We start from the raw sequence: 16,846 nt of genomic DNA, 5'->3' as shown, positions 1-16,846 counted from the left end.
AGCATTCAGAAAAACCTGTAATAAACGCACACGCATGCGTCTTCAGCATTACTGGGTTTCTGCAGCTCTTGTTTTCCTGTTTAATACATTCACACAAGCAATCAAACGCTATGAATCGTTCCACAATGTTTGCAGTCACTTTTCTTATCCCTCCTGACTCAAGAGCATAAAGCGATCTACGTTAGCTCTGGGAATTCTGACGGTCGTTCAGTAAATCTTTGTTTAATCTCTTTATTTGCTTTTTGGAGAAGTGAAGGTACAAAAACCTCGTCAATCAAATTTGCTTCGGTGGACAGAAAACAGCCGTTGTAGACTGTTTGGGGTTACCTTTTATAAGTATTGAATTTTCAAAAGTGAAGTCAGTTCTTCTGACCAGGTTCAGACCAGGATGAACACAAGTATGATACTGGACCCACTAGAGAACTGGTCCCAGCTGTGGGTTCACCTCCTCCTGCTGAACTCATAGGACAGACACTAATGTAGCATCACGTTCATCGGTCACTCCTGACCTCCTGTGAAGCATGATGAATGTGTAATTAATGACTTCAGTATTTGGGGCATTATTGCTCTAAAAATCATATTAATAGTATTATTATCATTGTGCTTTAGGCTGCACTGATAACGCAGAGGTCTCTTCTTCCTCTGGGCTGTTTAAAGGGCCAGTTTGTCCAAAGCTGTGTATATACCAGCTGCTGTCAGGCTTCAGATGTCTGCATTAGTCCACGGTCCACTGTTTGTAAGCCATTGCTTTACTGCAAAAGTTCCCATCTACTGTAAAGAAATGGAGATAAGCAGGCACATAATATGAAAAGGCATGCTGTAGCTGACTTTGTCTTTTCTGATCCATCGGTTTGTGTGGCTCTTTCCACAGGAAGGACCTAACCCACACTTTATTTACTTATATGATAAGTTTAGTGGAGTGTAGTGCAAAATACACAGTGTTTACTTTTAATTTAACAACATGAAGCTGCATCAAGTTTCCATGGTGACTGCTCAAGAAATTCTGCATTCATAAATAAACATCAGACTGTCAAAAGAGCTCATCTGTGCGAGACCACCGAGCTGAGAGCATTTTCAGGTCCAGATCCCCCGTACGCCATCGTTGGAGAGCAGTTGACGTTTTTCTTCCTGACTTTGATTTGAACACGTTTAAATGGAAAAGAGTCAAGGAATCTATAAGCCTATCAGGGTATGTGACGCTTTTGCTTTTACTGCATTTCAGTAATTTGAAGAATTTGATGTCGTTTTAAAAGTTGACAAACTGAAAATCATTTTAAGTAACAATGACTAAATTGCTATTTCTTTGACAGGTGTTGTTCAACACACCGATTTATGAAACAGCTGTAAAGATCTGCTGGTATCTTCCGGGCTACAAGGCTCAGGTTAGACCCAGATTCATGCAAACCAAAGCTGACAGAAAATATCAGGTCATTTCTGAGGACCTGAGAGTGGTGGTGATTAAATGTCTCCTTTACTTTTAGGTTGCGATAATGACGGAGTTTCTCAGACTTCAGCAGGAAGATCTAATTCCACCGAACCTCACTGCTGAAGATCTGAGAGATCTTTTGGTGGAGAAGAGCAGGGAGACGCTCAGAGAGCAGTGAGTTACTGTCACACCTGAAAGTCTGTTTGTGATGACGTGTAAGTGCTGAGAGAAAACCTCTGCTTTGCTTTCTTTTGAAGGCTGTGGGAGTTTGAGTTAGAGGATTTTGACGAAGAGGAAGCCAAACCTCTTCTAAGGCTGGTAAGACGAGAAAACCCACAAGACTTTTTTTTCATTACGTGCACATAACCTTTACACATAAGCGCACTGTAAATGTGTTTTCTGTTTCAGGTGTGGGCGGTGAACGTCAGCAATAAAATGAGGGACGTTGAATTTGAAGCCAGGTTGCTTCTTCAGTTCCCAGAGGCCGTACCTCCTAAATTTCAGTGAGTCTCATGTAACATACAGTTATTAACCCTGTAAGACCCAACCCATCAAAAAACAGCCAGAAAATTCAGATTCTTTGGAACTGAGATGTTTATCAACCCTTTAAACAAAAGCCACACATGAGTTCTTTGCTATGTCATGTTGTGTATGATTTACTTTTATTGTGTATTTATTTTTTGTATCACATTTGATACACTGGGTGTTTTTGGCAACTTTGTGTTAACGACAATGTTAACTTTAGACTAAAAAAGAGTTTTGTCCACAACATTTAGAAATTATAGCAAGTATTGATCATGTTGATGAGATCGAGGTCTCAGAAACTCATGTATGCTACAAAGGTGGTTACAGGGTTAACAGTCCAGCTACAGTGTTTCAATATTTAAATGATGCTTTGAATATGTTTAACAGATAACTCTTATCATGTTTTTCTACAGAGCACCTAAACTCCTCAGCGCGGTGAAGGATTACGTTGAAATCCTGAAAAAGAAGCAGCAGGAACAGCCTAACAGCAAACTGCTCACCGCGCAGGAGGTAGTGGTCGAGGTAGTTCCCCGCGTTCTCCAGGGCTTCTGGGAGCTTCCTCCTCGTCCCCTCCTAAACATGGCCTCCCAGAGTCTAAGTATCCTCTCCACCAGTGTCACCAAGGCCACTTTAGATCGTGTCTCCAAGAGCCTCACGGCGATGGAAACACAGGCCGTCTTCACCCGCTCTATCCGAGACGATCTGGTCGACAGCATCCTGACGGAGATTAGACAGAAATTTCCTGAAGAAATTCTGTCTATCCAAGTTGCAAACTTTGCACCCCTGTTGCTGAAGACCATTGCTGATGTAGCAAGGATCCGGATATGTGAAATCTTTGAGCCCCCTTCAAGTCCTGATGTGAAGAGCACAAATGGTGAGCGCTCCTCTGACGGCCTTTCAGTGGCAAATGTTCCACCAGCCGAAGAAGCTCTGTCAGAAAGTGTTGCAGAGCCCGACGTTCCCTGTGAGGAACTTCTTTCTGAAAGGGCATCCAGTCTGAGTACTCGAGACCTTACGATCGAAGGAGCTCTGTCAGAAAGTGTTGCAGAGCCCGACGTTCCCTGTGAGGAACTTCTTTCTGAGAGGGCATCCAGTCTGAGTACTCGAGACCTTACGATCGAAGGAGCTCTGTCAGAAAGTGTTGCAGAGCCCGACGTTCCCTGTGAGGAACTTCTTTCTGAAAGGGCATCCAGTCTGAGTACTCGAGACCTTACGATCGAAGGAGCTCTGTCAGAAAGTGTTGCAGAGCCCGACGCTCCCTGTGAGGAACCCTATGGCGAGTCCAAATCCTGTGTTGAAGGTGAAGATCATATGATCAACGGATCTTGTTCTGAAATTGGGCCGGTTCCTGATGTTCCCTTTGAGGAAACTTTTCCAGAACCTGAAGCCAGCATGAAGTCCAAAGACCGTCAGAGCAAGAAGAAGAAAAAGGGCTTCTTCAAAAGACTGAGAAGTCTGTTCTGCTGCTGTTGCAGACCAAAAGTCACCGACTGACACTGAAGCTGTGACCCAGTGTTGGTGTTGCAGTAACTCTAAATATGTAAATATGTTCCTTAATGATTGTTCTTCATGTTTTTGGGGGTTTCTTTAGTTTTCAGTGGGCTGGGTGTTTTTTTCTCCTCCGTGTTCTTTACTTGATTCTTGTTCATAGTTCCTGATTTGTTTTCCTAGTTCTTGTTTCTTAGTTTGTAGTTTCTTGAGTCCACCTGAGTTTCCAGCAATAAAAGCTGCCGATTCAAGTTTCATTCCACGTAAGAGTCCTGTGTTTGGGTCCTACTACCTGCCTGTCACAGCACACCATGACAGAAACTTTATAAACTCATTCATATTTCTACACGAGTCTCCAGCTATGTTAAAGATTTTTTTTCTTTCAAACATTTGTAAGAATCTCTTATGGTTCTCAAAATACTTCCACAAGTCCAGTAAGTGTAGTGCAGTAACATATTGATGGTATTATTTTTAATAATTATTTATTATTTTTAATGCACTTTGAACTGAAACTGGTATATAAAATGTACTTCCTGTAGAAAATGCAGTGTGAATGCTAATAGCTGAATAGCTTGAGTTGAATTTTTATAATTGCTGAAATCTTTGGTGAAAAACATGTTACAGTTTTTGCCCGTTGCTTGAACACATTTTGCAAAACGTCGCTCATTGTGCCAAAACTCTAAACACAAGTAAACATGACACATCAAAATATACCATTCACATCTGTGCCAAACTGAAACTCTGCTGTCAAAACCTAACATTCCTCTGTCAAGATGTAACTCTGTTGACAAAATGACACATACTTGCATCACATGCAGATCAGATCAGGGGGACACACTAGTCTACTTCATATAAAACACTGCAGTCTTTCATTGTCATTGTTTATTCTGAAGGCACATTTTCAGGAGACACAAACAACCAAAAAAAGCAAATAGGCCTACTCAATATTGTCCACTGCAGCACCATGAATTCAGATAAAGCAAAACACAAATATAATACAGTAATAGAAAAAACACTATACTGTACACACAAAAAATCATGACAATTGTGCATACGTGGGCTCATGGATCCCGCCGTCTGTTGGGGTCTGGCCACAGGACCTCATCGACATCGCAAGCAGTGTCTTCTCCCGCTGGGCACCGGGGAAAATATCCTCTTGCATGTCGAAACCATCCATGGATTGCTGTCACCTGAATGTAAATAGAAATATATGTGGTGGCCCCTAGAGACAAAACACGTACAAACTCCAAAGCACATTTCTAGCTTGAACTGAACTTCCAAAACAGAGCTACCTAGAACAGCGGTCCCCAACCCCCGGGCCTCGGACTGGTACCGGTCCGTGAGTCGTTTGGTACCGGGCCGCGAGAGTTGAGGCTCAGGTGTGAAATGTCTGGTTTTCAGGGTTTTTATCGCTTTTCAGCGTTATTTTGTTATCGTTTTTATCATTAACTCGGTTTTCCTGGGTCTTTTCACGTGTGTTATGAATAAATCTTCTTTTTCGGTACTAGTTTTATTTTGTTGTATTTATCCGTGACACCTTAAAGGCCGGTCCGTGAAAATATTGTCGGGCATAAACCGGTCGGTGGTGCAAAAAAGGTTGGAGACCGCTGACCTAGATCACGTAAATGACACAATTGAAAGCATGAAAGCATATGTGTATTGTTTGTGTATTTATGCACAAGCATTCATATATATTCAAATCATTAAAAAAAAAAAGTTCATTTGCCTGTTACTACCACACACCAAATCTGGTCGTGGTACTTGCTGAACTGAGAGACACAACAGCAGAGGTCACTATTAATGCTATAAAAGAGGCCTTTGCAAGACATGCAGTTGCCGAGACTGTGGTATCGGACAACAGGCCGCAAGTTTCATCAGAACAGTTCAAGCACTTTGCTAAAGAGTACCAGTTCACACATGAAACGAGCAGCCCCAGGTACCCCCAAGCCAACGGGGAGGCAGAACGCGCTGATCGTACCATTAAAGACTTGAGAGGACTGTGACTACAGCAGAGCACTGCTAGCGTGCAGGGCCACCCCACTGGAACATGGGCTCTCACCGGCACAGTTGCTCATGGGGAGACACCTGCGTACCTCTCTGCCACAAGCTGCTGCGAAGCTGGTGCCAAAGTGGCCCGACCTACAGGCTTTTCGCGAGAAGGATGAGGAGGGGAGGCGTGAGCAGGCAAAACACTACAACCGCAGACATAGAGTCAGGACAGAAGGTGTAGATTACTACTGAAGGAACCACTGGAGCAGTAGTTGGACCTGCCAGTGCTCCCAGATCTTATGTGGTAGAGACAGACAGGTTTTCTAAGGAGAAATAGGAGCCACCTCACACCAACAGGGACTGTTACCAGATCTGGTCGAGCGGTGAGACCTCGTGTAAGATTGGATGTGTAATTCTCTGAAGTTATCCATTCAGGCCCTATTCAAAGCTGGCTTAGGCTGTTAGAGATGTTTACAATTATGTGTTTCGTTTAAATGTAAGTGAACAAGTGAGAGATGTGTATCATTTTAACGTTTGATAATGCTCTGCATTCCTGTTCTTGTGAGCTGAGTGAGTCATTATGAAGTATGTCTTTAGCTAAAAGGAGGTGTAGCAGGAGACTACTGTACCCATAAGGCTGTGTGTGTGTGTGGGGGGGGGGGGGTATGATCTAAATTATAATATTGCTGACTGTCTGAGGCAAAATTTCCCCAAATCGAATCGAATCATGGATTGAATCGATTCGGGCAAGGGCGTCGATTTGGCATGGACGGAGGGGACATGTCCCCACCAATATCCAGCGATTATTGAATTGTCCTCACCAATAATTTGATCTCTTCGAGTAAAGAAAAGCAAACCTGATAGAAAGAAGAAAAAAAAAGATCTGTCAACGTCTCATTCACCCAGCGGTGCCGAAAGAGTTAAATTACGTCCTGTACTGGAGTCCTACCTCATGTGACAAATATGGCCAATGTGATTGGCTGAACCTTTCAGGGAGCTCCGTTGAGTTTTAGCAGCGGTAAGCCTGCGCTCCCAGGAGGAGAGGAGGACGGCAGCAAAGAGGAAGAACCTGGATATAAGAAAGTATTTTTCAGAGAAACCTGTAAGTCACTTAAAGCCAAGTTCACTCATAATGTCACGGTCTGGCTGGCAGACCGTGGGGGTGTAGGGAAGGAGGACACAGGCGCGGTGCTCTATGTACAAGCAGTGCGTTTATTTACAGCGATGGACAGACATGACAATAAATCCCGTGCTCTCCCGACTCCCGTGACGTGTCCTCTTCCCAGTGCTAGTGCTCCTGTCTCCGCTTCTCCGTGATGAGCACCCCGTGCTCGCTGTCCTCTCGTCTCCCCGTAACTCCTGGGGACATAAGAGAGAGGAAGCCGTCAGACACACAATAATGCAGCAGACTCAAACTAGGAACTGGTCGAGAGACTGACGTGAAGCCACGCAATGATCCAGCGTCGGAGAGAGCTCCACCACACTCTCAAATAGCTCCTCCGACAGGCCTGATCAGCTGCAGGTGTGGCCAATCACCTGCCAGGGCCACACACACACACACACACACACACACACACACACACACACACACACACACACACACACACACACACACACACACACACACGTCTACAAGCAGGGAGAACGAGGGACAGCAATACAAAATACATACATTATAATATTAGTCCATAACTGCTCAGGGTCCTGGGTCTGACACATAAAATGTGTCCGTCACAATAACGTTGCAGGCTATGCTAGGCTTTGGCCCACATCAGTCTAAAACTGTATGTAACCATGAATAACGTGTTTTGGAAACTAACAGCACAACATGCAGCACTGTTAGTTCTCTCAGTCTCAGAGCAGCGTTTCTAATTCTAATCTAAGTGAAGCTGTCAGAGAAAACAGCAGCCTCGAGCAGCCAGGATATTAGTTTACAGAGGCTGTTAGAATTATATGTCTAACGTTAAAATGTTGGTGACACAAGAATTTCATCTTAATGGCACTGACGTATTCATAGGTCATAGTTATGATTTTGCAAATATTCCACCTTGTAGTGCAGTTTGCACAACTTGTTTTAAAAATGCACTCAGCCTACAAACATTACTGATCAGTCAAGATCTGCACAAAGTGACAGACACACTGAAGCAGCTCCACATTTTATTCTTATTGTCATGTATGTCCTATTTGTCAGGTGACAGAAGAAGCAACACAAAGCTCAGAGAGCAATGGTGACACAAGATCACAGGTGGAATTGGATGATGACGCAGAATGAGAAGAGCGAAAGTGGATCGCTAAATGAAACGGATGAACCAGAACTGGTTTGTAAAAATGCTGCAGCTTCAGTGGTGTGGAACTGGTTTAGCTTTTGTCCGTCAGATACACAACAAAGCACTATTTTTGGTAGAGCATGCTAGCGGGCCGTCGTTATTACCGTGTTGTTTGGAAAATACGGCGCACTTAAAATCAATCCTTTGATTTTTCTGAAAGTCGACAGAGCCCCTTATCACCCCGTGTGCCTTATGTATGAACTCTGGTTGTGTTTACTGACCTCGAAACGATTTTATGTGCACGGCGCTCGAAAATCTGTCAGATGTTTCAGTACGACTTTGCTAAGCTACCACCGCTTGATGGATTGTCGGAGCGTTACGGCTGTCGTAGGCAGGAGCCTCGCGGAGTGAGCCATGTCTCCGTGACGACCAGGACACAGCAGTCACGGACGATTGGCTGTGCGGCGAGAAGTAGGTTCAGTTCATCTATTTTGTTGACGACCGACCGTGCGCTGGTCAGAAAGATGCTCGGGAGCGGTGGTTTGAAAGGCTGCTTCTTTAGCCTGGCCAGCAGGCCCGACAGGCATCCCCGCTTTTGTTTGCGTTCCTTCCGCCGCCTGCGTTTCTTGGCAGAGCCGATAACAATCCACGGAGCACCCGATGTTCTCGCTATCTCTGGGGGGATGTTGTGCACCCTCTGATAATCACTGGTAATGGGGATCTGGCTGTTATATCCGATCTTGCATAATTCCAGATGGTTGTAGGAAAATTTGGCTTCACAATAAGGAAAACAAAAGAAGAAGAAAAAGTGGAGAAACAAAAAAGAAAGGCACCCAAGTGGAGAGCATAGAGCCGCTGCGTCTGTGCGCGCCGCCATCTAGTATACTTCTTCTAGTACACAGCCTGGAGGTGTGTTTGGTGTCATTGTCCTGTTGAAAACTGGTCCCTAAATGCAATTTCTCAACGAGAAGTTTGGGCTCGGGTGAGTCTGCGTGCTGAAGATATCTACCTATTCGGAACCATGGTAACAGGGTTCTGGCTGATCGGAGCTGGCTTGAGAAAGCGGAACCGGCTGTTCAAACCCCCACAAGGCTGCCCGCTGGGATTGGAACGATGGGAGAGGCGTGAGTTTCTCAAAATGGGCTCATTGAGTCAGCACGGATAAGATCTTGGAGAGACTACGGCTGCTGTGGATACTCAGAATAAGATCTCTGACTGCAGACTGGATACATCTCGGAAGGGCTCGCTCAGAATAACATCTCTGGGCGCAAATTGGATGACATCTCGGGGAGGCACACTGCCGTGAGTTCTCAGAATCGGCTCCTTGAGCACAAGAATGACAACATCACAGAACGCAAGTATGGCGAAGCTCGCGGCTCTCCAACGGGAGATTGAGAGACCAGTGTTGGACTGTAGAACTGCTTTGAAATTCATATGAGCTGTTCGCACTAAAGTAAAAAGCACCATCACTTATGCGGAGACCCTCTCGGCGCCAGCTGTGGGCTCAAGGCTGGAGCCGAACAAAAACACCCTGATAACGACTGTGTTGAGTCTGTTCCTTCCTATTCCGTGCAAGGCCACCTGGGTTGGCTGGAAGACTGTTTACTTAGCCTGGCAGGGCGAAGGACACTGTCTCAGCTGAACCCTGGACACGCACACACATACAGGGAGTGCAGAATTATTAGGCAAATGAGTATTTTGTCCACATCATCCTCTTCATGCATGCTGTCTTCCAAGCTGTATAGGCTCAAAAGCCTACTACCAATTAAGCATATTAGGCGATGTGCATCTCTGTTGATAGGTTTGTAGCTTGAACCCATCCGCTGGAACGTTGAAGACAATATAATTACACTGCAAAGCAAGACACAAGTAGGCAAAGACTTCATGTTTCTCGTGCACGGGAGAAATGACCGGACAAAGCGCCATTCCTTCGCTTGACCCCAGTCACTCTCGTCCGTCCTCCCGTACCACTGTTCTTTTATTGAGGTTACATGAATATGCATAGGTTCATTAACATATGACGTCTACATACACACAAAGAGTACCTTGCCTGTGTGTGTGTGTGTGTGTGTGTGTGTGTGTGTGTGTGTGTGTGTGTGTGTGTGTGTGACTTGTGTGTGTGTGTGTGTGTGTGTGACTTGTGTGAGGTCAAGATGTGACCCTGTGAAGACTCCCCAAAGCTGGTGCCAGAAGTCTGGGTCCATCTAACAAAAGGCTCTTATACTTAAACAGATATACGTGTGTTTGCTATACCATAAATCAGCAAAAGAAGATACGACCTCTCCTCTGTAGGGGAGTGAACTCACCCCCCTCTTCATGCTACACAGAGTTGTTACAGACCTCCTAGAATGAGACATTCTTTCAATCTACAAATGATTATATACTTCTAAGCATATATAAGTAAATATTTCTAAGCATAAATGACAATCAACAATACAAAACCTATCACTCCCTATTCTGGTATTTTAAAGAGTACTTAGCAGAAATATTAAACAACCTAACTAATAGGGTTGCAAACTCCCAGCAAAAAAAAAAACTAAAGGGAACCATCGCCCACCCTCTGCCTCGTGGTGCTTAATCGACATAATCGACTTTAATTTAATGCATGTATTTAAAAAAAAATGCACAGAAATCAATTATTTTTCAACAACAATTAAATAGATTCAACATCTTTCTTCAACAGAACTGCAGACTGCACAGATGGTATCTTCCCAAAGGAAAAAGTACTATAACTTACTAGGGTATATATTAGACTTAATAGTTACTATATACAATATTAGATTTCTATACATTTTACGTTAGATAAAAACTTTGGTTATAAGATTCAGATAATTATTTATTAAAAGCGAGACATTTTAAACGAGAATAAGAAAGAAAAGTATTTCTTTGTGCCCCCTTTTCCCTGTTAATGCCCCAGCTGGCCCCCTGGCAAAACCGTGCTAGACCCGCCCCTGCACAGTTACCAGCTGTCAGCTACTTATAGCATTAGGCATTAAAGTAATATTAAATAAATTCTAACAACAGCTTATCAAGCTTAAACGTGCTGCTGTGGTTTATCTGCTGGTTTCCTCTTTCTGGCGCAAAGTGGGAAACAAACAAGAGAGACGGAACTTGCGATCAGCTGATCATTGATTAGTTTCATGATTGAAGTAGCAGCAGGAGAGGGAGGGGGAGAGGAGGCGCGGCAGTCGCTCCATATATCGGTTGTTAAGCTTAACGTGGGAATGCGTTACAAACATTGAGAGAGAAACTTACAAACTTGCTTTACTTCTCTAGGACAGCTTTCACTGAGAAGAAATGCCGATTTGGAAACATGTAGCGAGGCGCTAAATGCTCCACCAGACAACCGAGAGGTCTCTTGTTGTCACATGCAAGAAAGCATGCTCTGAAGAATATCCAGGTAGATAACTGTGGCGATATGTTGGTTATATTACTTTAAAGTGCAACTGGCTAATTCTTATTTTAGCCAACTCGAAAAGTAAAAATGATGCAACGACCTTGAAATAACACATTTATCTCACTGAAACATGTCATTTAAATAAAAACATTTACTGAAATTAAAATAAATATACTGAATATAATATGGCTCAGATTTAATGGAATATAATGACCCTTTTGTGTTGCTGTTAAAGAAAGGGATAATGTGTGATTACTGTTTTTAAACTATGGGCTACAAACTAAATCCTTTTATTATTTCTGTCCTCGGTTTTAACTCATTAATAATCATTAGGATGAAGCCCCCTAAAAAACAACGTAAAGGTCATGAAAATGTAAACAATTTGGCATTTTGATGATGCATCATCCACATTAAAAAGTATAGATCATATCAGCCCTGTATTTACTTGTATCGGATACATAAAACATCTTTCCGTATCACACAGCACTACAGAAAGCTCTTTTCTAGGGTTGTATTAAACATCTGTAACTACCGTAACTCCTGATCCATTTCCTCAATTAAAAGAAGTCCAATGATTCCTGAGAGCAGCAACTCTGCACTTTTCATTAATATTTGCATCATTACGGTAATCCCAGGTACATTGTTGCAGCAGCCCCGTGAAGGCAAAGGTTGAGAGAATAGTGAGTGAGCGTGATGGAACAATGTTATCACACGTTTGGCTTCTTTTTACCATGTTTGTTTGTTTTGTTCTTTCATGTGTTATTTACCAAGATTTGGATGGTGTTCTGCCTCGAGTTACCATAATGTCCCTAACATCACAAAAAAAGCACAGAGTTGCTGCTTTCAAGAACTGCTGGAATTTTTCATTTGCCCCAATGGTTCAAGACTCAAGTTAGGCTAAAAACACTGGGACCAGTTTAAATGGGTTCGTCTGTGTCAGCTGCATCGTCACTGCTGCTCTTATGTTATGTGTTTTTGTTGAAAACTAGGTGCTGTTTGGGCTTAATGATGTCAAACTTTTCATTCACTTGTTTGCTCCTAAATACGTTTCTATTGCAGGTCTTTTCCAGTTGAAAATGTGAGTGAGCACTACACAAATTACTGACACTGAAATACACTGAAAAGAAAAACAACTAAACTAAATCCAAACAAAAACAACTAAACGAAGTAGTTACACACGTTATAGAATATATATACTGGGCATACAAGCCTGGCCTAAGCTTTCTGTCAGGAAGACTGCAGCAGTCCAGGAGTTGGGTTAACTGTCTTTAAGTCCCACAGAAGAAATGTTTACATCAAAGTGCTTGCCAGGCTTAATCCAAATTAGGTACAGCCATACTTGAACTTATCATTGTATAGTATGTGGGACTATGAGCAATGGTTTTCTGGAAACAGAAACAGGCAATTTTATCATTAGTAGAGTCACAAATAACTAGAAAAACAATTGAAAACATAATGTACTCAACACAGCAATATCTCACAATATCCACAAGGGGTCACTATAGCTCATATATTGCCTAAATAGCACGTCATACAAATTGCCAATCATAAGGCACGGACATGGCAAGCTAGCCACAGTTAAACTAAACAATAGAAAAGTCCTTTATTTGTAATACCGCTGGATGTAATGACTGTGGGAGATTACAGCCACTGCTATTAACTTAGTGCCAAATAATCCTACCAACATGGTATCAAAGAACTGAGGCATAACTTTAACATGCACAAACAATTATAACAGCTTCATGCGAGTCATCCTGCCAAAAGGACTAACACTCACAGGTTCATAAACACACAACTTAATCACACGAAACAACTGCGATGCTCTGCAGTGGCACCTTTAGTCACTCCCACTCTGCGTGCTGAGCACATGCCCACTGATACGCTTATTTCCTTTGAGTGTGCTTGATTTCTGCCTCTAGACATTCTGAGGCCGAGTCAGAGCAGGAAACTTGAGCACACGTGGTCTCATTAAATCAGACAGCTGGAGTCATTTAAAAAGGATCTTTTAAGCAGTGCTGTCCCTCAGCTTCATAGTAGATCCATCTATGGGATCAGTTTGAAAATCCTAGCTGTCTTCTTTCTAGTTATCATGTTACAAGATTTTAAGAAAACTTGAACGCTGATCATGAGTTGAATGCCACTGATCTTCAAAATCATCCAAGCTTTTTGATAAATGCACACAAAAGTCGGGTGTCCATGCCACCCGCATGCAAGGTGACAAAAATACCCCAATCAGCCTTTCAAGCTGACAGCTAAAGAAACCATTTCACCAGATTTAGCTTCTTGGATATTGTGTTCACTATACTGTGTTCAAAATGTACTTCTCATTTAAAAGAAGAAATGTAATCATGTCAATATAGAGGATTTCAAATTCTCACTCCTGTTAATTAAAAAAAGAAAAAAGTAGGATAAGACATGAGAAACTCCTTGAAAAGGACAGTCTCCATTATAGCACCTCATGGAAGCTTTGTTAGACGACCTGTCATTAAAAACTAGAAAGACCATCCAGCATCGGGAGCTTTCAGACTTCCAGGTATGACAACAAGCCTATTGCTGGTTTGCCCACTCTGACTGTGTCAGTATTTGCTCCACATACCAACTGCTCTGACCCTAAAGTAAGCCAGAATCCCACACAGCCATATGTAGGCACATTCCAACCACAAAGAATAACTGGGGATTCTTCATCCTGTAAACATCCTGAACAACTGGTTTTGGTGGTTTGATGGGAACAGATCCTCACCTGATCAGGAATACCAACGATCACCCCACCACTCATGTCTTGTTGGGAAATGTTTGCAGTCCTCAAGCTGTGAAAGTCATCAGGTGCAGCAGTCATGAATACCATGTAAACATCCCTGTTGGTAGGACAAACAAATAACAGTGGGATTCATTCGAGAAAACAGAACTTGTTTGATTCCCTGTCTGACAAAAAGAAATTAATGCAACGTAAAAATTAGATTTAAAAAATCAGCAGCATCATATGTAACCAGCTCCTAAATTACATATTGTTATAATTACACAAAATTTGTTCTAAACCCCAAACTGCTCCTGGTATATCTGACTTTTAGCACCTCCAAGCCTGTAGTCATCTTGGTTATTAGTTAGGCCCCGCCCCCGTGTGTCGCTATGTGTATAGGCACTGTTAATGCTAGCATGAACAGATCATTCTTGCTGGCTGTTGTAGTGGCTTGAGCTAACTCTCATCCCAACTGTTTATATTTGGTTATAGGAGCTGGAGTGGGCATTAATGCTCCACAATTTACAAGCTGGGACCTGCCGCTAATCCATGGTTAAAGCCTTTACCCACATCAACACTGCAGGCAGAGGCTAACATCTGCAATACTATTAATAATTACACATAACTGTAGCAACAACAAAGAGAGGCTCGAACAAGAAAGGCTTGAAACCCTTAGAAAAGACTGATCAGAGTTGGTTCAATGAACTCTGATCATGTTCATTCGGAGTTAAGCTCGTGTGTGTTTAGAGACAGAAAGCCATCATGTTACCAGGATTCTCCAGAGAAACACAGAAATAAAGAGCAGAGCCTCCATCTTCATTTAGTGGACAGAGGAATATGATCACAAATCAGTGTGGGTCAAAATTTGTATCTTAAAAACTAGGAGGGGATAAAGTTATACCAACATACTGTAATATTTTTATAATATACACTAGCAAGCTTTCATGCTGTGTGTGATATTAAAAATATTGTATTGTGTGATATCACATTCTATTGTGATCCAGCATTTTAATCTGACCTTTGATTTCTAAATGCTTCATTAAACTGTCAAATATACAAATATAGACAACTGTGGGATTTGTCTAAAGTATTTGCATATGCCATAGAAATGTTAGCACTCACAGTTTACTGGGCAAGGTTTCTGCAAAGTTTCAACAAGACCAGTCCACTTATGACAAACGCGATCATACGAGCATTATAGTACGATGCAGTCTCTGCATGATATGACTATCTATTCAGCTGTAACCTGACAGGGACAAAGTCTAGGAGACAGAAACTGAAGATAGACACCATTTACTGATGGACCTGTTATATTAGGTGACAATTCCACGTGAAAGTCAAAAGAAATGAATACATACAGGGCAAGTCTTTATGAGGCAAACATGATGTGCATCTCACACGAAAGCGATTTAGGTGATTTTCTGTGAGAAATGTGTAAAAAGATCCGTACTCTGAATTTCAGATACTATTGATCTGTTTGTTGTGTGTCTGAGGGTTTACGCAGGGACGTTTTGTGTAAGCACTGATTGCTACAGTAGCATCCAATCAATGCTTACAGTGCAAAGAAACTGGCCTACAGTCTGACAGCTGCATTAATGTCTACACAATCTAAGAGTTTGAAAGATGGACACACGTGAGATGATCATAAATCCACAACAGAATCCTTTCTGTCCTAACATACTGATGAGAAAATAACTGAAGCACTCGTGTCAAGAACAACAACAAAAAAGGGAAACATGCCTAACTTGGATTTCAGTGATTGTGAAAACAAACATATGCAAATGAATTTCCTCTGTGCGCTTTGCCTGATTCAGGAAATCACTATCAATCAAGTTGAGTGTGAGTCAGTGAGTATGTTATGTTCACATAGACTGTTACCTCAGGGGCTAACTTACCAGATGAAATGAACCTTTATGGAACGGAAACCCAGAATTTGTTTCAAGTCACATTTTAGCTTAATCTGCATGGTGGAAAGTGCCTGTACCAGAGACATGATTGTTGCTGCTTAGGTTAAAATATCTAGTATATGTCAATAATGTAACAAAAAAGAAGAAGAAAATCTGTGGCGGTGTAAAAGTCCCACTAAATGCGTCTCTCGGTGTACATCTAAACTATATAACGATTAACCGCCAACTGTGAGTTCAATTTAAATTTTCCTTTACAAATGTGTGTTTGTTTAGGAAGGAAAAAAATGTGTGCACACAGTGTTCGGCAATATAGACTCAAAGGCAGCAGCAAGATTGGCATGAGACTATTTCCACTGCACTGAGGGTGGGAACTCCAGGCCTCGGGGCCGCTGTCCTGCAGGGTTTAGATGTGTCCTTGATCCAACACAGCTGATTTAAATGGCTCATTTTGAACGTTGACATATACATCAAGGAATGGACCAGCCACTGCACTGATGTTAAACCAGTTCAGAAGTTCATTTATCATCATGAACCACCAATTTATGAGCAGACAAACCAAAGTACACTCCAAGATTCAGTTGCTTGTAGAAGCACGTTTAGCAGCAACAGCTCAAAGTCATTGTTTTCTGTATGACTATCAGTCTCTCACATCATTGGGGAGTCATTTAGGCTCACTCTTCTTTATAATGTTGCTTCACTTCATTGAGGTTTGCACAAATTTGTTTATGCAAAACTCACGACCACACTACTTCTATTAAGCTGAGCTTTAAACTTTCTAAAATATAAAACCTGCTAGACACCGGTGTTGTGCCAAAAAGTGATTGTCTGCCAAAAACTGATTTCTGGTATTTGCCAAAAAGTGATTGCTCGTATTTAAACTGCTATAAGTAACTTGTTGGGCTATAATATGTGAAACATATGTCAAATGCTTCCCTCATGGATGACATAAAGTCATCTTGAGCCACAAACAACATTCGTGTAACAAGGTAGAAGCCGCGATCAGTTTTTGGCAGCGACTTTTATATAACCTTTATTTATTTAGTTAAAAAAAAATCTCATTAACATTAAACATGTCTTTTGAAAGAGTAAGTTGGCCAAGAGGACAGCAGC

General features: G+C 42.2%; 1 protein-coding gene across 1 annotated transcript; it reads left to right on the top strand.

Moving 5' to 3' along the window:
- Positions 1 to 1,057: 1,057 nt before the first annotated feature.
- LOC146640791 (uncharacterized) lies at positions 1,058 to 3,670 on the top strand. The gene is made up of 6 exons (XM_085399859.1): positions 1,058 to 1,189; positions 1,311 to 1,382; positions 1,482 to 1,600; positions 1,684 to 1,744; positions 1,835 to 1,929; positions 2,365 to 3,670. The coding sequence occupies exons 1-6, from the start codon at positions 1,154 to 1,156 to the stop codon at positions 3,443 to 3,445; spliced, it is 1,464 nt and encodes a 487-aa protein (XP_085255985.1). The 5' UTR covers positions 1,058 to 1,153; the 3' UTR covers positions 3,446 to 3,670.
- Positions 3,671 to 16,846: the final 13,176 nt, after the last annotated feature.

The sequence above is a fragment of the Rhamphochromis longiceps genome, unplaced genomic scaffold, assembly GCF_057381845.1.
Source record: "Rhamphochromis longiceps isolate RC_006_pf unplaced genomic scaffold, R_longiceps_female_GT1.1 unmapped_scaffold_1, whole genome shotgun sequence".
In the NCBI taxonomy this organism is placed as follows: Eukaryota; Metazoa; Chordata; class Actinopteri; order Cichliformes; family Cichlidae; genus Rhamphochromis; species Rhamphochromis longiceps.
The sequence above is the reverse complement of the archived record's forward strand: the minus strand, read 5'-3'. Positions and strand labels throughout refer to the sequence as shown.